The sequence below is a fragment of the Sarcophilus harrisii genome, chromosome 2 (genome assembly GCF_902635505.1).
Source record: "Sarcophilus harrisii chromosome 2, mSarHar1.11, whole genome shotgun sequence".
Classification (NCBI taxonomy): Eukaryota; Metazoa; Chordata; class Mammalia; order Dasyuromorphia; family Dasyuridae; genus Sarcophilus; species Sarcophilus harrisii.
The window spans coordinates 405,492,722-405,514,702 of record NC_045427.1 but is presented as its reverse complement, the minus strand read 5'-3'; the positions used below and the strand labels follow the sequence as shown (position 1 = coordinate 405,514,702).

Genomic DNA, 21,981 nt, shown 5'->3' with positions numbered 1-21,981 from the left:
ATTTCTTAACACACATATCCTTCTAAGATTCCCTTCCATGTCTAATCACTTTGCCTCCTATTTATCTGTAAAGTATGAAAAGAAAACTTTGATACCCTATTAAATGTACATTATACCTTCTTTATAATTCAGTTATAATAAAAATAAGCTTCCCATTTTACATGCCCTCCACACTACTCTCCTCTCCACTGCAATAGATCTTCAATTTACACCTCTTTTGTATGAGATAATTTGGTCCATTTTACCTCTCCTTAGCCAATTTTATTTATTAGAATCATCCCATAATAATAATAACTGAACCCTAAGTCCTCAATCTATCATTTCCTCATCTAAGAAGTAAACAGTTTACCTTATTATATCTCTTATAATTAGTCTTTCATGTTTACCTTTGCATGTGCTTCCTGATTCTTGTAATCAAATTATCTGTTCAGTTCTTGTTTTTTCCTCAAGAATACCGGAAAATACTTTTATTCATTAAATATCTATTTTTTCCTTATAGATCTACATTCAATTTTATTGAGAAGGTTTTTCTTGGTTGCAAACCTACTCCTTCACTGGTCAGAACATTATATCCCATACTTTTCAGTTTTTAAAGTAAAATTTACTATATCTTGTGTTATCCTGACTCTAGCTCCATAATATTTAAATTGTTTTTTCTAGTTGCTTGTAATACTTTCTTCTTGATCTGAGAGCTTTAAAACTTGTCTATAATGTTCCTGTGAATTTTCATTTTGGGACTTTTTTTAGATAGTGACTGGTGGATTTTTCCAATTTCTATTTTATCTTTTAATTCTAGAACTTTGGGAAATTTTTCTCTAATAATTTCTTTTTTTTAATAGCCTTTTATTTACAGGATATATGCATGGGTAACTTTACAGCATTAACAATTGCCAAACCTCTTGTTCCAATTTTTCACCTCTTACCCCCCACCCCCTCCCCCAGATGGCAGGATGACCAGTAGATGTTAAATATATTAAAATATAAATTAGATACACAATAAGTATACATGACCAAACTGTTATTTTGCTGTACAAAAAGAATCAGACTCTGAAATATTGTACAATTAGCTTGTGAAGGAAATAAAAAATGCAGGTGGGCATAAATATAGGGATTGGGAATTCAATGTAATGGTTTTTTAATTTTTTTTTTATTTATAGCCTTTTATTTACAGGATATATGCATGGGTAACTTTACAGCATTAACAATTGCCAAACCTCTTGTTCCAATTTTTCACCTCTTACCCCCCACCCCCCCCCCCAGATGGCAGGATGACCAGTAGATGTTAAATATATTAAAATATAAATTAGATACACAATAAGTATACATGACCAAACTGTTATTTTGCTGTACAAAAAGAATCAGACTCTGAAATATTGTACAATTAGCTTGTGAAGGAAATAAAAAATGCAGGTGGGCATAAATATAGGGATTGGGAATTCAATGTAATGGTTTTTAGTCATCTCCCAGAGTTCTTTTTCTGGGCATAGCTAGTTCAGTTCATTACTGCTCCATTAGAAATGATTTGGTTGATCTCGTTGCTGAGGATGGTCTGATCCATCAGAACTGGTCATCATCTAGTATTGTTGTTGAACTATATAATGATCTCCTGGTCCTGCTCATTTCACTTAGCATCAGTTTGTGTAAGTCTCTCCAGGCCTTTCTGAAATCATCCTGTTGGTCATTTCTTACAGAACAGTAATATTCCATAATATTCATATACCACAATTTATTCAGCCATTCTCCAACTGATGGACATCCATTCAGTTTCCAGTTTCTAGCTACTACAAAAAGGGTTGCCACAAACATTTGTGCACATACAGGTCCCTTTCCCTTCTTTATAATCTCTTTGGGATATAATCCCAGTAGTAACACTGCTGGATCAAAGGGTATGCACAGTTTGATAACTTTTTGAGCATAGTTCCAAACTACTCTCCAAAATGGTTGGTCTCTAATAATTTCTTAAAGTGTACAGTCTAGACTTTGTTTAAAAAATTGTAGCTTTTATATAGTCTAAAATTTCTTATTTTATCTCTCCTTAATTTGTTTTCCAGGTCCTTTTTTTTTAATGAGATGTTTTACATTCCTCTCCTTTTTTCATTTTTTTCACTTTATTTCGTTATTTCTTAATAATTTATGAAGGTATTAACTACCTTTTGCCAAATTCTAAGTTTTAAGGAGTTATTTTCTTTAGTAAGTATTTGGATATCTTTTTTTTTCATCTGGCTTACTTTCTTTTCACAATTTTCTTGATTTTCTTTTATTACTCTTATTTTTTCGACATTTTCCCTCAACCTCTTATATTTAATTTTTAAAGTTTCCTTCTAAGCTCTTCAAAGACTTAAAGAAGATTGGGGCTTGTAACCATTTTATATTTTTCTTTGATGCTTTATAGGAAATTGTTTTGTCTTCTAAGTTTGAGCCCCAATCTTCTCTCTCATCATAGTAACAATCTATGGAGTGATTCTTTCTCTGTGTTTTTTTAAACAGCCTATATTTGTTTGTTACCCCTGATTTCTTTTGCATTAGGGGAAGCATTAAAAAAAATTCTACTCTAGTACTTTATTTTCATTCAATGTGTGTCTTTCATTTTTAAATATGTTTCCTGTAAACAACACATTGTTGAGTTCTGGTTTTTGATCCATTCCACTGTTCAATTTCATTTTTTGGATGAATTCATCCCATTCATAATCAAAGTTATACTTTCTAGTTTTATCTTTTTCTCCATCATATGCTTGAGTCAGGCTCTATTCCTGGGGTGTGTGAGATATTGTTTTAGTCTTCACATATTTTGTGCTATTGTTTTCTGAGCTTTATCTGGGGGCCTTTGACCTCTTAATTCTTCCAATGGTCTATATAATACAAGGTCAGATGTTGTCACTCCTGCCCTGGCTCACACCTTCAAGTCCCTGAAGTCCTTCAGGCAGCTGTAAGCCTTAGTTTACTTCTCTATCTGGAACTGAAACCAGTTCTCTTCTCTCCTTCAAGTGATCACATAATAGCAGTGTGTGCTAGCTCCTAGCCAATAGTCATGGCCTGGAACTGCATCATCAGCATGCAGGGGCCAGAGCCAGAAAAGGGATCTCTGATCAGCTGTGCAATCCCTTTTGTGGGGTTAAAACTCCTGAATCTAAGGCTGTCATGATTATCATTATGCTGTTTATTGCCCAGCAGTATCTGTCCTGTGGGTATCTGTACTTCAATTAGGCTGGACCATCACGTTGGCCAGATTTTTTTTCCTAAAGTCTTTCTGAATTGTCTTAGGCTGAAGTACTGCTTTATTCTTTTAATTATTTCTGTTGCTCTAAAATTTACTTTGAGGCATTGTTTTAGGTTATTTGTGGGGGAATTTGGGAAAACCAGATAGTTTCTTGCCTTATTTTACAATCTTCCCAAAATTTCCTTGAAAAGATATCTCTTATAAGCTCTTAGTGCAGTGCCTAGCACATATTAAGTAATTAATAATTGTTTATTGATTGATTGAATATCAACTCTCATGAATCAAAGGAATCAAAAGTTATTGTGGGTGACATAAATCTTTGAGGAGAAACAGAAATTGTTTAAAAAACAAATTTCTCTACAGATTTATTGAATCTATCACTATTTTAGACAAATTATTATTAAGTCATTACCTAATAGGGGTACATGAGTGTAAATGTCCATAAACATGTATATGTTTTTTTACTTTCTTTTTATTCTCAGAACTTGACACAGTGCCTGGCAGAGTAAATTTTAATAGATGATTATTGACTTACTGTCTTCTGTTTATGTAGACATACAGATGCCTTAGTTTTATCTGAAAAAGACTCAATCAACTTGGCCTTTAGAAACACATTTAGAGGTTTAAGTCCTTTAGTTGTCCCTCCCATCGAGGCTGGAGAAACAAGAACTATAGTTGGGACTTTCTAGTTCCTTGGGAAATTACCAGGTCAGAATATGAATATGTTTTCCAAATTTCAATAACCCTTCTCCCCACCCCACCCCCAAGCTGTACTTCCTTGTTTACTTATTTAGAACCCAGCAAAGGAAGTGGTAAAGGAAGCGAGCTAACTGGTTTTCTGAGAAGAGACCATATTTGTTCGTAGAGGAAGTCGTTGGAGTCTGGGCTACAACTGCCTTGTAATGCAGACACCAAGTTTTCTTGTTTTATGAAGGTGATCTGGGTATTGGCTAGAAACTAAGGATTGCTGACTTTCACTACCAACTGTGTCAATCAATGGGCATCCCTCTCATGGCATGAGTGTGAGGATCCTCCAAAGAGTTAAACAGAAATGGCTTTGAGTAATGTACCTTACCGGTCAGAGGTCCTGGTCTGGACTCCTGATGAACTGGCAGAATACTTCAAGAAGGTGAGTATTTTGTTTTGTTTTTCTTTTTCGTGGAAGTGTCTTTCCCTTGGAATGCAGCACAGTGAGAACTGTTTTCTAGGGAAAGAAATGAAGGGTCTCTCAGATGACCATGATTGGGCTTTTAAAATAATCAATCACCAATTCACAGGTCCTTCTCTCCTTGGATTTTGAATTGGACTGGACATGATTTCTGAGAAATCCCTGGCCAGTCATTTTTTCCCATCTTCTGTCTGATTTAACATCATATGAATGTCAATGAAAGGGAATACTCTTGGAAGTACTTTAATTCTATTCTGAATTAAAGACTTTACAAATTATGACGACAAGATGGAATCCTAATATGTCACAGCCCAAAGACATAATCCTGTTCAATATCCTCATTTGACAGATGAAGACCCTGAAACCCAAAAAAGAGAGGATACAATTTCTCTAAAGCCACAAAGTTAATTAATAGCAAAATATATTATGGGACCCATGTCTCCTAATACAGATTTATAATGAGAAATCTAGGATCGTAGTTTTCCCTGAGGATATTAAAGATTGATGGGGGCAGGTAAAGATGGAAAAGTGCATATCTTGGGTAAGGGAAGTTTAACTCTAGGGATCAGGAAAGGTAGTGTCGATATATACTGATGACTCTAATCTTCCAAATTATGACAACCTTTCATGTCCAAAGATCAGTCAAGTGACAATGAAATTTTTAAACCATTCTTTGTGATCTTGAAGTCGTGGAGTTATTAGCATGAGATAGTAAAATCTGGATTGTTTTAATTTTGGAGGAGAGATGAAGAAAGAAGAGGGGAAGCAACATTTCTTAATGAAGCAGCCAATAAGAGTATTCTTAAAGATCTTCCCTTCAAAAGAGAAATTTGTTAATCATAAAATTAAATAATATATGTAGAGGATTTTGCAAATATCAAAACTTTCTATAAATATTAACTATTATTGTTCATCTCCCTTATTCTCTAAATGGGAGGGCCTGAAAGGGACAGGAGAATGGAAGAGCTTTCATGTTTCTATTCAATTATTTTGTTGACTTAGTCTTGCTTCACCAACTGAATAATAAACTTGAAAATTGGGACTGTTTTATATTTCTTGATAACCTTCTTTCTTATTTATTCTATCCCAAAAAGCCTGTGGGGCATGAGCTCTATATTTTTTCATAGACTTTCAATGCAGAAAGTGAAAGCAAAATGACCTCTAAGGCTAAAGTGGTCCAGAAGCACTAGATAAGAAAGTAGGAGATGTGACTTCAACTCTACCTGCATCTTGCTGTGACATTTGGACAACTTTCAATTTCTGGAACTGATTTTCCCAATGAATAACATGGGAGAAAGGATTAGTTCAAATTATCAAAATTACTTTTATGCATTTTTTTTCTTGAATGGAACTTGAAGAGATTTTTGTTTTCTGGATTCCAGTTGGTGGTGCTCATAATTTACATCTCTAGAATTCAGTGACTAAACTACCACTATGCAAGACCCTTTGATGATGATGTTAGAAGAATTCCCCAGAATGCAGAGAAACAAACTGTAAAGACTTTGAGGATATAAAAACTCAGCTAGAAAGTCTAATTTTAAGTTTATTCACAAATCCTTTCCTTCATGGGCTAACCCTCCAACTCTCTGCAATGGAAAACTATTCATTACAGTAGTTTGAAAGCTAGTGAAAGACTGCAATCTGGGTCCAATCAAGTCCCCAACATTTGGGAAAGAGAATAAGGTCTGGTCCTGTGGCTGCTTCCTTCATTTTTAGGTTCCTAGGGCAATCTCAAGATGAAGGAAGAGGAGCAAAGGGCATCTCTTGCCTTCTGATAACAATGTTTTTTTCCCTTTCTGATGGCAGCTTAACTACAAAGATTGTGAGAAGGTAGTGAAGAAGCACCACATAAATGGTCAAAGATTTCTGGTAAGTGTGGCCATTTAAGTGGTCAAATTTCTTTTTGGAATTAGAATATTTGAATGCTCCTCTCCCTACTGCCCCACCCCAATGGTTTTGCACTACAGTGATCCTGGACCAGGCTGAGGCAAAATGGAGAAGTAGGAAAATTTTATTTTCAGTGCCCTCATTTCATTCCTACTTTAATTCTCAGCATCACTGGCTCAATACCCATTGTGTTCTCTATGTCTCTGTCTGTTTCTGATTCTCTGTCTCTTTCTCTTTGTCTCTACCTGTCTTTGTTTCTCTCCCTCCTCCCTCCCTGCTCTCTCTCTCTCTCTCTCTCTCTCTCTCTCTCTCTCTCTCTCTCTCTCTCTCTCTCTCCTCTTTCTCTCTCTAAGTCTCTTTGTCTTTGTCTCTTTATCTGTCCATGTTGATTGGTCTGTCTGTCTGTCTCCCATTCTGTTTTGCACTATAAACTTCTACTTTCAAAACTTTTATTCACAATTAAGGTGAAACTAATTGATAATAGGTCAACTAGAGCAGGCTCTAGAAATTGAAAGAATAGGGTTGTAGATACTCTCACAGAAGCTGTAACCCACAATAAGATTATTATGGACAAAGACATGCAAGTCACTAGTGAAACATTTATTTGTTCAAAAAGGATTGATTCATAATGCACCTATTTTGTGCCAATAACTGTATGAACTGAGTACACAAAAACAAAAATGTAATATTCTTTGCCCTCAAGGAACTTTTATTCCATTAAGGAAGACAATATGTACATATATAAATATATGAAAATAAATGAAAAACAAAGGAGGAGGGGACCAATAGGTATTAAAATACAATGAAAATTCATTCTTCACTTCACTGCCATATCCAGGGCAAGCAAAATGGCATTTACACCTAACTGAATACGATTTGGTCCATTGACTAGTTCTAGATGGTCTGTGGATGTTACGGGCATATGAGATTTTGTATTAGTTCAAGCAAAGAGAGCTAGATGCTTTAATCTACAGTGAATCACCTGCAGGTGTCATTGAACATTCTGGTCTTGATAAATTTAAATTCAGAAGCTGGTAGACTTTTATTTGAAGTCAAGGCATAAACTTATGGATAGTTATTAATCACTATGTGGACATTTTCTCCCCATTCTGGGCAAAGGGAACTGATATATCCTTTTTTAATCAAAAGCTTCAGATTCCCCTTCTTGGATAGTTTTCATTTTTTACAAGGAACAATGCTTTCAGGAAATGAAAGTTAAAAGTTAGAATGATACAATCCCCACAACTGGGAGCATAAATTTGTAGTAATTACTACTAAACTCATGATAATAACCAATTATCACTATGCTTGCACTAAACCCTCTTTCCAAGCTCTTTATTTTCCCTTGACAGTTACAAAACTAAGGATAAATTGGCTTTTTTCACCCAAATAGGAAACCTTTCTGAAGCTGCCTATGGAGCAAGTGTGCTTCTTAGGATTTAGCATAGGGAAGTCACTTTTACCCTATAAGTCAGTCAATTAATAAATAAACATTTATTAATTTTTTACTATTAGCCAGGCACTGTGTGAAGCTCTGGGAATACAAGAGTAAAAAAAAAAAACTCTCTTCTTTGATGGAACGTACAGTCTAATGGCAAGACAACATACAAATATATAAAGATAATTAACAGAGGGAAAGCGCTAGAAGGATGGGGTTATGATAAGCAACTTAGTCAAGGAATCAGCATCAGAAAGAATTTTAGCAGTTAGAAAGATAGTCTTCCTATCTCCTGTATACCCCATCTACTTGAATATTTCTCCTTTTTTTCTAGATACAACCCTTTTTATTTCCCAATAGCTCTACTTATTCATAATTTTCTTTTATTGATCCCAAATCCATGATACATAGGGATATAAGCAAATTAAAATAGATCACACATAAGGAATTATATATCAGAAGCAATGTATAGGAGACTACCAGAGAAATAAAATATGTGATGAGAAAAGGAAAAAAAAGTCAGGTCATGTAGCAAGAGAATAGGAATGGACTGCCCACACACTCCACTGGTGCACTTTGCAATGTCTAGATAACTCAAGGAAGTCTTCCAGAAGAATAAATGTATTTTTAGTGTTGAAATTATGGGAGGAGACATAAGTGAGAGCGAAGCAAGCATGGATGGGTTGAATTCTACAAAACTGAAAGAAATTTCCTTCTGGAGACATCAAAATTCCACTGGAGCTTTGGAGTATTAATAGTCAATATTTAACATCCACATTGTACTTTACATATGTGATGAAATTAATCCTCATGATAACTCTTTGAGATAGGTTCTGTATAGATGAAGAAACTGAGCCAGAGAGCATTTAACTAGTAAGTATAAGGCAAGATTTGAATTCAGATCTTACCAACTCTATGTCCAGTATTCTTATCTACTATAGCAAAGTAGAACTACCTTATTTCTTCCATATGATAGTGCTATAACAGAAATAGTTATCATATTTCTCCTTTATCCTTTCTTCTTGTTTTCCCCCTACTAAACTAAAACTTAAACCTTCCCTATAATATCACTTTATCATCTTGACCATCTTTTACCATATTTCTTAAATGTGACACCAAGATTGAACCCAGTCCTCCTGGGTGCTGTTACTAAAATTCAAGTGAGAGTGTAGCTTCCTATGATTAAGACACAGTACTTCTATTACTGCAAACTTACTCTGTGTTCGTTGCTTCAGCTCTATCATGACTGATTCATACTAAGTGCGTCATCAGCTGAAATCCCCGGACTTTTCCCCATAATGAAAAGCTTTCATACATCCCCCATTCTGAGCCTCATTCACCATCTCCCAGTCTTGAACCTCTCACATGAATTATGTGGTTTATGCTGATGTTGCACAGATTTATGGAAAGATATAACTAGACTCTGGAAACTTGACCTACACTTATCTTAACCACTAGCTGTGTAACCCCATGGATATTTACTCCTTCTAAACCCTAATTCTCTCCTCTTTGAAATGCAGGGTGATCTTTAAGTCTGTGATTCTGAGATTATATGATTCCAGGACTTCACAAGCCCCTCTCTGGGCCTCAGATTTACTTCAGACTTGCCTATGAAGATATGGTTTCCTCTGCTTCTCTGATAATATCAGAGCTGCCGTTTATGTTCTCTTTGACTACAAACTGTTACTTGATCTCCTTCTGGCTCTGGCCTCCTTAGAGAATTTTTCTGGTTGGCCATGAAATAAAGGAGGAGAGGAAGTTGAACAATGGAATGAGAGAAAGGGCTAATGGTCAAAATGTTTTTGTTGTGGAATATACTCCAAACTTGGGTTTATGCATGTGTTCTGTGAGGGCATCTTGCTGTCCACTGATGAAGAGTTACTAGCTAGGCAACATTCTCAGACACACCAAAATATGACTTTCACTAGTCTTTGGAAAATCTTTGTAGTTCTTCATACAAGTTTGTCTAAGACTGTTTGAGGAAGACTGACCTCTTATCCTTCTTCCACCATCATGATGAGAGTTCTCTAATAGATAACTAATTTACCTCTTCTTAGAAAAACAAGATATCCATGTACAGGTAACCAATCAACTGAGGTATGGTGTTTTTCTATTCACTAAACAATCTGGCTAAATAAGGAAATAGCAGCTAGATACTAACCACTAAAGTTATATCTTCAATCCCTCCAAATATACATAATTCATCCACCGCCCCTACTTCAGAAATAAGCACACATACTTTAATTCTATTCAGCATTCATCAGTATGTTCTCTGGAGGAGAACATTTTTTTTTTCACCATAGGTCTTTTGGACTTGACTTGAATCATTGTTTTGGTCAAATTATCTAAATCTTTTACAATTAATAATTGTTACAATATTGCTATCACTGCATACGATGTTCTCCTGATTCTGCTCACTTCACTTTGCATCAATTCATATGTTTTCCAAGGTTTTTCTGAAACCTTTCTCCCCCTCTCCCAAAATGACTTATTATTTTAAAGTTTCTTTTATTTTGAAATTAGTTCCAAATTCTCTCTCTTCCTTCTACATTTCCTCCATTTGCTGAGAAGGCAAGCAAAATGATGTCAATTATACAGTTTATATATCTAGCTATGTTTTTTTCTTAAATCACCATCTCATTATTTCTTATAACACATTAGTATTCCATAGCCATACATTGTTCAGCCTTGCCTCAACTGATGAACATTCCCTCAAATACCACTCCCTCCAGAGCAGAATAAATAAAGTGAGAAAAGTATACTTCTATATGCATTTAGAGTTCATCTATTCTCTTTTTGGAGATAGATAGCATTTTTTCATATGTCTCGGATTATTATCTTGAACAGATTACCCAAATCTTTTGCAATTAATAATCATTAAAAATACAATCATTATAGTCATTAAAAAAGAAAGTTACTTTGTAAATAATAATAATAATAACAATAGCTGGCATTTATATCTCATACAATATACTGGTATTCCAGTGCCTGTTGGCTGGGATTTGCCACCACAAAAAGAGGTGCTATAAAAATTTTTGTACATATATGTCCTTTTCCTTTTTCTCTGATTTTTTTGAGATATAGACCTCATAGTGGTATTGCAGGGTCAAAGAATATGTGATGTTTTATAACCCAGTGGGCATACTTTCAAGTTGTTCTCCAGAATAGTTGGAACACTTCATAACTTTAACAGTCTATTAATGTTTCAATTTTCCCTCATCCTTTCTAGTATGCTATTTCTGATAGGTGTGAGGTAGTACCAGAGTTGTTTTAATTTGCATTTCTTTAATCAATAGCAATTTAGAATATTTTTTCATATGACTACAGATAGCTTTGATTTCTTCTGAAAATTGTATCCTTTGACCATTTATCAACTAAGAAGTGGCTCTTATTTTCATAAATTTGACTCAGTTCTATATATATGCATATGTTTATGCATATTTATATATATGTGCATTTATATTATATATATATATATATAATTTGAAATATAAGGGCTTTGTCAAAGAAATGTTTTAAAATTTAAAGATATTATTTCTTTGTCTATAGTGGCTTTGAAAAAATGTAGTTTTCCCTTTTAATTACATCTATTTTTGCTTTTATTTTGTCTGAGATCATGATTACTATCCCTGCCTTTTTTTTACTTCAGCTGAAATATAATACATTCTACTCTAGCCTTTTATATTAACTCTATGTGTATATTTCTATTTGAAGTGTGTCTCTTGAAAACAACATACTGTTGGATTCTGATTTCTAATCCATTGTACTATCTGCTGCTGTTTTGTGGGTGAGTTCTTCCCACTCACATTTATAGGTATGATTCCTAACTGTGTATTTTCCTCTATACTATTTTCTTTGCTTTATCTTTCTCTCTCTAATTTTATAACAATTCTCTTCAAAAGTTTGTTTTCTTTTCAAACACTGCCTCTCTTAATCTACCCTTTTTTTATCACACATTGCCCCTCTCCCAATATCATTTTCCCTTATCTTCATATTTCCCTATTGTGTAAGATAAATTTCTATACCTGAGTGTTTGTATGTGTGTGTGTATGTGTGCATTCTTCCCTCTTTGATCCAATTTCAATGAGAAAGAACTTCAAGCATTGCCCATTCCCCCTTCTCCCTCCTCTACAAAATCTCTTCCTTGCATACTTTTTTAAATGTGATAAAATGTTTGATTTTCTACTTCTCCCTTCCATGCTACCCCCCACCTATGCATCCTTCTTTCTTATCTCTTCTCTTTTTGGGGAGGGGATCATCCCAACATAATAGACTCATACTCATGCCCTCCTCTATGTCCTCTTTTTGGATTTCTTCTAACTAACCTGTTAATGATAATTGATATTAGAGTTATATGTATAATCTCCCTATATAGGAATGTAAATAATTTAATTTAATTGCATTCTTTATGGTTTCTCTTTCATGTTTATCTGTCACTTAAATTTTCAGGGACTTAGTAGCCACATCTGTAAAATTTAGGGTATAACCATAGCTACAGTAACGACTTACAAATTTGTTGTGAGGGTCATATGAGAAATCATACATAAGGTACTTATCAAGAACTAATTGTTACTACTTAAATGTTCTTTTGTTTATTCTCTATAAAAAGGATTGAACTAAACAATGATGGCAGAGGCAGGAAAAAGAAGACAGGATTTGGAGTCAGAGGAACTGGATAAAAGCCCTGTTGTGCCACTTTGTATATGTGTCACCTTATTTGCCTTCTTTAGACCTCTGTTTTCTCATTGACAAAAGAGAAGTTTGGACTAAATGCCTCTGAGATCATTTCTACTCAATCTATGATCCGGTGTCTTCTTCAGTGCTTTTACCTAGTCTTCAAAGATTTAGCTTTGCTGCCATTGGTCTAATGATAAAAAATTATATGAATGATAAAGTCTTTAGTTTCTCCAAAAACAATTATAAAGGGAATACTATTTAAACTTGAAAAATACTGAAATAAATATGATATTGGAGATTTCCTTGATGAGAAGGAAAAAGAGGCAATGACAGACAGATTCTAATTCCTTCTCAGGAGTGATTCCACTGTAAACTATTCTGCCAGTTCTGTTGATAAGGTAAATTCCCAGAATGTCTCTGTTCTGAAACAATAATGTGTTGTATGTATTTTTTTTCAGACCCTGTCTGAAAATGATATTCAGAAATTTCCCAAGCTGCGGGTACCGTAAGTATTCTCATCTCTTATGAAATATCTCTTATCTAGTGAACCAGTTTGGAATAAAATGGGAGAAAGCCATTTTAAACCATTAACAACCATAATGCTTATACATTGTTTCTAAAATGAGGGGAATAACTAGAGTTTTGGAATGGAATGAATGGCATGTGGCTAGATCTCTATGATCTCATGTAACCAACTTATTTGAAAGATAGAACATCTTCTCTCAGTCCATTTGGTTGATGATGATTGGATTTATGGTCTATTAAAGCTTGGTTTGTTTTAGGAACAATCAAAACTAAAGTAGTCTGAAGGGATGATACCTAATTCCCTGAGTCATTCTTTTAGAATTGGAGAAATAGCAGAATGTCTAGGAATAGGGTCAGTACCTGGAAATGAGACATTGTGTTGAGTAACCAAGAATAATTTAGAAATTGGAATCAACTTAAGAAACCATCTAGTATCACCCATTCATTTTACAGTTTAGGAAACTAAAATTAAATGACTTACTCAAATATTACAGCAAACATTTTAATTTTAGTTCAAACTCATCACTCTTACTGTCTCTTTTTAAAATAAGAGTTCAAAGAAAAGTTTGGACAAAGGTTTACTTGAAACATACTCACAGTTTAGTTATTATCCATAAGGGTGAACTTAAAATGGAATCTTGTTCGTTTTTTTCCCTTTTATAGTTCATATTGAATGACAATGATCTGAGAGACAGGAGATTATGCTTGTTTTTTCTTGAGTAAATTGAGATAGACTTAAAAGCCTCTTAAAATTGTACCATACAACCAATTGATTATGAATAAATGTTTGATTTGTATATCTGTTTTATATACCAACAAACTGGGATTGTGTAAAAAAAATTTTAGGGAGGGGAGGATGAAAAGAGGTTATGAAGTAGAAAAAATTTAAGAAGCCATAGACTAGATAATCTTTTTTTCTGAGGATAAGCAAGTACACATTAGAATCCTGGTATGGATGTGATAGGGCTTGAAGGAGAATGAACGAGTCAGCCAAAGTCGAGAGAGAAGTTCTGTTCAATCCAAGCTGAAACAAAAACAAAACCTGTGGATTTCAGTCCATAACTGTGAGGTTTTTATGACAAGATGTATTTTCTTATTTGTTTGTTCACTCATTCATCTATTTACTTTCTTTTTTAAATAAATTATTTAGTATTTTGTTTTTCCCCCAATTACATGTAAAAGACTTTTTTTAAACATTTATTTCTAAAATTTTGAATTCCAGATTCTTTCCCTCCCCCTCTCTCTACCCCCCTCCACTGAGAATGTAAGCAAAACAATGTAGATTATACACGCGTAAATCATGCAAACATTCCCATAATAGTCATATTGTGGGTGGGGGGAACATAAAGCAAAAGCAAAAAAAAAACTTCAAGAAAAATAAAGTAAAAAAAAGTCTGCATTCAGACACCATCAGTTCTTTCTCTGGATATGTATAGCATTTTCATCATAAGTCCTTCATAGATGTCTTGGATCATTGTATTGCTGAGAATTACAATGTTATTCATAGCTGATCGTCTTTCAATATTGCTGTTACTTTGCACAACTTTCAATATTGTTGTTATTTTGTACATAGTACATTTCATTTTACATGAGCTCAAGGAAGTCCTTCCAGATTTTTCTGAGAGCATCCTGATCATAATTTCGTATACCACAATAATATTCCATGTGACAATATTTATTAAAAAGAGAGAGATGCAAGAGAAGTGAAACACATGATGAAGGACAAACTTAAGAATACTAATTGTCATAAATTTCTTGCATTGTATCATCATAAAAGAATTTTAGGAACAGTATTAAGAGTCTTATCAAACATTACCCTGAACAGAAAAGATATTAGAATCAATGAATCCATTTTCTATAAGGAGAAATAATGAAATTTAAGAAACATTTTCAGGAACATATGGAGAAACATCAGGGGGAAAGGGTCAAGGCTAGAATTTAGAATCATTCATTTTCTTCAGATTTTCTAACTTTATTATCAATAACCCTCAGTTTGGGGAAAGTGGCGCAGTGGATAGAGTGCTGGGCTTAAAGTCAGGAAGACATATTGCTGAGTTCAAATCTGACCTCAAATACTTGCCAGCTCTGTGACCCTGAGCAATTTACTTAACTCTATTTGCCTCAGCTTTAATATTTTATAATTGTGACATTTTATAATGAGCTGGAGAAGGAAATATAAAACCACTCCAGTATCTTTGCCAGGAAATCCCCAAATGGATCATAGAAAGTCAAGCATGACTGAAAAATGACTTAACATCAGAGCTTTAGTAAACAATAAGTAAGTTAGGAATCAATCAAAAACATTTATTGTATTCATTCTTTGAGGTGGGAACTGAGGGGGGTGGGACTGGGAATACAAAAAAAAGTGAGAGAATCCCTGTCCACAAGAAGCTTGGGGAAAGCAACATAGGCATATATAGGTCTATATTTAACTTGCACAATAAATTCAAGGTAATTTTAGAGGAGAACTCACTAATGACCCTGAGGTTCAAGCAAGGTTTCATGCCAAAGTTGGCACTTGAGTTGAGTCTAATTCTAAAAGGCAGAGATGAAGAGGATCAGATCAGATGCAAAGATATAGCAACAGGAGAAACCACAAGACTAGTTTTGCCAGGACTACATAATGCATGAATGAATGAAAACACATTTCTTAGACTCTTAGTATGTGCAAAGCACTAGACTAAATATTGGGGAAACAAATGGAAAAGCAGAGACAATCTCAGTATTAACAAATTCATGTTCTAATTGGAGGAGACAACATATGCAGAAAGATTCACCTACAGGGCAAATTGAAGGATCTTATAATGTCAACATTTTAGTTACAGGTGATATGGCAAAGTGAAGGATTCCTTAGTATGCAGGTTACAGGATAATGCTTGGTGATATGTTGTGAATAGTAGCAAAGAAGATTTTGTTGTTGTTTAGTCATTTTCAGTCATGTCAACCCTTTTGAGGGTTTTCTTGGCAAAGATTCTGGAATAGTTTGCCATTTCCTTCTCCAATTCATTTTACAGATGAGGAACCTGAGGTTAAAAGGGGTTAAGTAATTTGCCCAAGGTCACACAACTGTAAGTCTCTAAATTAGGATTTGAACTCAGGAAGATCTTTCTGATGCCAGGCTAGGAATTCAATCCATTGAGCTATCTGGTTTGCCCAAGAAGATGCTGAGTTCCAGGAAATTGGAGAGTGAAGGGAAATAATAAGTTTGGAAATGTATTGTTTATCATCTTGAAGAAGACCAGTAACATCATGGCTTGATGTCTTCACTTGCTTGTGAATTGGACTGAAGTGATTCAGAACTGCACAAAGTCATCACCTTACTCCTCTAGAGTCATTGAAGTCCAGTAGTGGAAAAAAAGGAAGGAAGGTAGAGGACATGATGGCCCAGAATACAGTGGGTGATCTTAGCCTTTCTAAATTAAAGTCTTTCTCAGGTCTTAGTTTATCTAAAGTAACATCCATTCAGTGACTAAGGGCTAGGTATAAACTGAGACAAGAGATGGCCCAATTTATCATCAAAAAGATATCAGTTTGAGAGAAGAAGACCTCAGACTTTCTGGTCAGAATAGAAAATTATTATTATTTATACTCATTCTAAGCCATCAAAACCTAAGCAATGAGCTAAAGATGTTTGAATTAGAGCTATCATTGTGTATTCAATGAAAGCCAGAATGATATGGGTTTAAAAGAATAGTCAAGTAGTTCCTTTTAAAACACAATGGACTTTTAAGGCATTTTTTTTTCAGAGCTGTATTTTAAGAAATCAAAAATTAAAACTGCACAGAACAAAAAGTAAATTACCCCAGCTTAGAAGAATGCAAATGTGAAGAACAACAAGAAGAAGGATAAGAAGAAGGAGAAAGAGAAAGAAAAGGAGGAAGGGCAGGAGGAGACATATTCCCCAATTTCTGCTCAAATTGGCAAGTTGAGTCCTCAGGAGACACCTGTTATTACTTTCATGGATCCAGAGATAGGGTTAATAAGAAAGGAAAGGAAAGAAAAACAAAGATATGAGCTATCTTATCTTAGCTTATTCCAAGCTAAAAAAAATTATCAAGAATCTAGTTCTCAAATTCTTATTTACCATTTTATTCATGTCAGTGGAATCATGTCAGTGCCTTAAAAGTGATGAGAGAAATCCATTGATTCACTTATTCATTCATTTAACAAATATTATCTATCTACTATGTGCCAGTCACAGAACTGTCCTTGACCTCAAGGAGCTTACAATCTATTAGGCAGCATTAAATTTATATCTCTAGTATGGGATCTACAGCATTTCTAACACTGGCATTTCTAAAAAATAACCCATATTTTTAGCACAGTATCTATACCTCTTATATATGAAATGCTCATTTCAAGTAAAGTACTCTCTAGCACAGGGTCTATAACTCTATGAGTAGGTGAAGAAGAAGATCTTGAGGGGAATTCTAGAACTTGATTAAGCCATACCTAGAACACTGTGTCTCATTTTGGGTACCATATTTTAGGACCTATATTATGAAGCTGTCAACCAGAACAGTAAAACGACTGGTGACAACTGTTACTTGTCCATCATATTATAAAGAAGATTGGACTGGGCAGAATCTGAGGGTCCTTCTAAGACTCCTTGTCACTAAGTACCCTATCTCCTCTCCCAGATACTCTATGAGTATATCTGCTAATGAGGGAGATAGAAACATTGTTCCCCAGTTAAGCAGAAAGAGAATCAAGCCTGAAGCAGGAAGATAACACTTCTACATTTATTTTTAAAAGATGAAAAAGAAAGTAGTATGAGTCACACCACACTCAAAGCTTCAGCCCTGAAGGAGACTTCAAGGCTACACCCCTCAGTGCAGAGAAGGAAGCCTACCAAGAGCGGAAAAGGGATGTCACGAGAGACATTCTCCCTTCCCTCCACCCTCTCAGACCCATATTGGTGTTTCAGCTCACTAGTACAGAATTGTCATGAGCCTGAGGAGGTGGGGACTGAAAGGCTCCCTGTGGCCATCCATAGTTTTAGCTGTACCCTAAGTTGTATAGATAGTAATAATTATCTTTTCTTTCTTCCTGCTTCTCTTATAATCTCCCCTTCTGTGGACTCTTTCCCATCTATTCCTTCACCTACTGTTTTAGATCAAATAATCTGCTTAAGAGCACAGGAGTAGATATGAATCCATATCCTTGAGTTGGTCAAAAGGAATGATTTCTAATTCTGTGATTTCAGACTTATTAGAGGAGGAGTTGGATCTGGAGGTAGTGGGAAAGGTTCATCCTATACCCCTTAATCACATGTAGGTGAATCCTGAGTGTGCCATAGACACAGTCTTAAATGGGGAGAAACAAACTCCTTTGAAGGACTCTGCTGAGCAGAGTTGGTCCTCCCAGCTGACTTCTAAAGAACTTGATCAGTGTCTCATATCCCTTGTTTTTTAACCTTACTTTGTCTTCTTCATAACAAGCAAGAAGGATGTAAGGGTTTGGATCTCTAGGCCAGGCAGCTGATTTTAAAATTTGCAATGTTTTGTGTTCTTGTTTTAATGAAAAAAGAAGTCAGCATCCTTGCCTGTGAAATGAGGGGGCCTGACTTAATGATCTCTGAAATCATTTCCGTCTCTGAGGGTCCTGGAACATATATCACCAGTTGAGTGGGGAGGAGAGATGAGAAAGGAGATGGTTAGAGCAAGATGGTTAATGATAGAAAGAGATGCTAAGAAAAGCACAGACCACAGAGTGCTTAAAAAGGAAGGAAATGGAGCTGTTCCCTCAGTAAGAAATGATAGCTTATAATTCATAAAGGAGAATGCAGCATATGTTGTGGCTATTGGAAGGAACCTAGGGTCTGGATTGCAGTATGGAATATTGTGGCCATCCTTTGGTCTCAAAACTTTTGCTTTTCTTCTTTCTAGAAGAACTGGGTTCATATATCATCTCTTGTTATAATTGGCAGCTCAGTTAATCTCTCTGGGTCTCCATTTTCGAGTGTCAAATGGGGAGAATGATGCATTGGATGACTACTCAAGTCCTTTCTTGAAACTCTAGGTGATGAGATTGGGGAGCAGAATCTATAAAGTGATGGAAGGAGATTTCTTGTTCTGTACATTGATGAAAGGATTTTTCTTTGAGCTTATTGTTTAGGCATTTTTCAGGCATGTTCAACTCTTCATGACCCTATTTGGAAATTTCTTGGCAAAAATACTGGAGCAGTTTGTCATTTCCTTCTCCAGATCTTTTAGTGGTGAGGAAACTGAGACAGTCTTAAGTGACTTGCCCAGAGTCACAAAAGTGATAAGTTGTGTTAATTACTATGTGACTGTGGGCAAATCATTCAACTGCTTTGGACTTCAGTTTTCTCATCTCTGAAATGAAAGAGTTGACCTCCTGACAGAAAAGTGGTGGATACAAAATACAGAAAAAGACATATTTATGGAGATAATCAGTGGAGGAATTTGTTTTATTTATTTATTACAATGGACTTTTTTCTTTCCTTTTTGGTGAAAAAGATTTGGGATGGATGACAAAATAAATTCTTATAAATTTAAAAAATTAAAACAAACTAGAAATAATATTAATAAAATTAAATTAGATTGATTGATTAGGTTGATTTAAATATATGAAGTAAAAGTACAGGCAAAATTAAGGAATTTGAGGAGTTAGAGATGGCTCTTATTTGAATGTGAAGTGGCACCTGAAAGGTTTTTCAGGAATCAGGATAGGGAAAATCCCTCCAGGAATGGAGATTGGTTTGAACAAAGTTAGTCAATTTGTCAACATGTATTTATTAAGGACTTGCTGTGTGCCTGGCACTGCACTAGAGATAAAAATAAAGACAAAAGCCTTCAGAGATCTCTGAGTCTAATAGGGAAGACATGCAAATTATTATGTGCTAATAAACTGTAAAAAAGGGAAAATTGAAGAAAAACAACAGGGAATGCACTAGAATGAAGAGTAATTTGGAAAGGCTTCCTGTAGAACAAGATATTTAAGTTATAACTTGAAGGAAAGAAGAACCCCCAATTAAATACCATATTTGAAATTCTGAGAATAAAAGAGGAGATTAATAAAATTGAAAGTAAGGAAGCTCTTGAAGAACAGAACTAAAAGTTGGTTTTATAAAAATAGATAGCTAATTTGATTAGAAAAAAGAGGAAGAAAATCAAATTGTTAGTATCAAAAAATGAAAAGGGTAAACTTTCCACCAATGAATAGGAAATTAGAGTGATAATTAGGAGCCATTTTGCCCAACTGTATGCCAATAAATAAGATAATCTAAGTGAAATGGATGAATACTTACAAGAATATAGATTGAAGGAAACCAGAAAAGCCAAGAGGTGGAGTTGAAAAGAGAGCAAGAACCTTTCAGCATGGAGAATAATCAGTCAAAAAGCCCAGATTTGGGAGAAGGGAGGAAGCAGATGAGGACAGAGAAACAAGAGTTCTCCAAACTTGACCAGAAGATAGAATGCATAAAAGGAAACAGTATGAGATAAAAGTGAGCAGGTTGGACTCATAGATCTAAAACAATAACAACAGCAACACCCTAAAACATAGATTTAGAACCAGAAAAAAAATTTAGACGACTCCATATTGATGAAGACTGAATTCTAGAGTCAGGAGTTTCTATGCATTCAGTAAATGATGAGAAATTATAGCAGGTTTTTGAGCAGAGAAATGGCTTGATAGCCCTGTACTATGCAGACTTCTTGATTAGTATGACCAGAGCAGAATTAATTCAAAGTTGGAGAAACATATGCACATTTGAATAATCCGAAAATGGTGAGATGAGGTCTGAAATGAAAGATTTCGTCATGAAGAAATTTGGAGGAGGGGACAAATACTAGGTTGATGCTGAGAAAGAAATTACAGGGCTTGACACTGGTTGGATAAATGTGTTAGGGAGGAATCAAAGTTGACTGAGTTTTCTGAGTGTGTCTTAATGTATATATAGATTTGAAGTTCTATGAAAGCAGTTTCAGAACTTTATAGTTCTTTTGTATCTTTCATTGTACCCAGGACACTGTCTATCTAGTATGATTGTTTCTTGGTACAGTATGAGGGAATCATGATGATATACTTGGCAATGTTGTACACTATTGGCCCTGGAATCAGAAGACTTGAATCCAAATTCTGCCTTTGATCATTATGATCCTTGGGAATTGAGGCAAGTCACTTCACTTGCCTAGACCTCAGTTATAATAAAAGACTTGGACTAGATGTTCTCTAATATCCACTCCTCATCTTGATTTATGACCCCATTATAACAGAAATTTTACTGGCCTCTTCTATCTGAAGGTCAGGGATGGTACTTTTCACTCCTCACCTTCCAGAACTCTTAAAGGGAATCAGAGACAGCTATTTCTCTGTCATTGGCTCCAACTCTCAACAATTTTGTTCCCTCATTTTAGGGTTCAAGCACCCTGCTTGGTGGAGTAGCAGATAATATACTGAATCTAGAGTCATCTTCCTAAGTTCAAATCTGGCTTCAGACACTCTGGACAAATCACTCAAAACACACTGTTTTCCTCAGTTTCCACATATATAAGATGAAATGGAGAAAGAAATTTATTAGCATTTTTGCCAAGAAAACAGCAAATGAGGTCACAAATTGAACAGGATTGAAAAACTACTGAACAACAATAAAAACACCCAGTTCCATTTAACCACTTAACAGTCAAATTAACTTTCAAAAATTGTTCTAATGTATAGCAAAAACAAACATAATTATCCAGAGAAACATAATCTACCCTTCATCTTTCTCAATCTCTTGGGAGGGATTGGAGATTAGGTACAAAGCTGGAATCACCAAATTGTACACCCAACAATCTTCCGGGCTCTTGTCCTGGCGCCTTAGTTTCTAAGGGCTTCCTTGCTCAGATACAATCAGTCCTTTCTCCAAGTATGGATAAGATTTTTCATCATAAATCCTTCAGAGTATTTGTGATATTGCTGAGAATAGCAAAAACTTTGCAAATCTTAAAATTGTAAATGTCAGTTATTATTCTCAGAGACATTTCCTCTCAGCAGGACCTCCCTGCCCATGATATAACTTGCCCGGCCACATGGACAGTACAGAGCAGAATCAACATCTTA

At 35.0% G+C, this 21,981-nt stretch overlaps 1 protein-coding gene across 1 annotated transcript in view; it reads left to right on the top strand.

Moving 5' to 3' along the window:
* Positions 1 to 4,052: 4,052 nt before the first annotated feature.
* Positions 4,053 to 21,981, top strand: part of LCP2 (lymphocyte cytosolic protein 2) — a 73,166-nt gene continuing 55,237 nt past the window's right edge. The window contains exons 1-3 of the mRNA XM_012552390.3: positions 4,053 to 4,346; positions 6,192 to 6,254; positions 12,846 to 12,892. Coding sequence (XP_012407844.1) covers positions 4,269 to 4,346; positions 6,192 to 6,254; positions 12,846 to 12,892 — 188 coding nt within the window. The 5' untranslated portion in view covers positions 4,053 to 4,268. The remainder of the gene's footprint in view (positions 4,347 to 6,191; positions 6,255 to 12,845; positions 12,893 to 21,981) is intronic.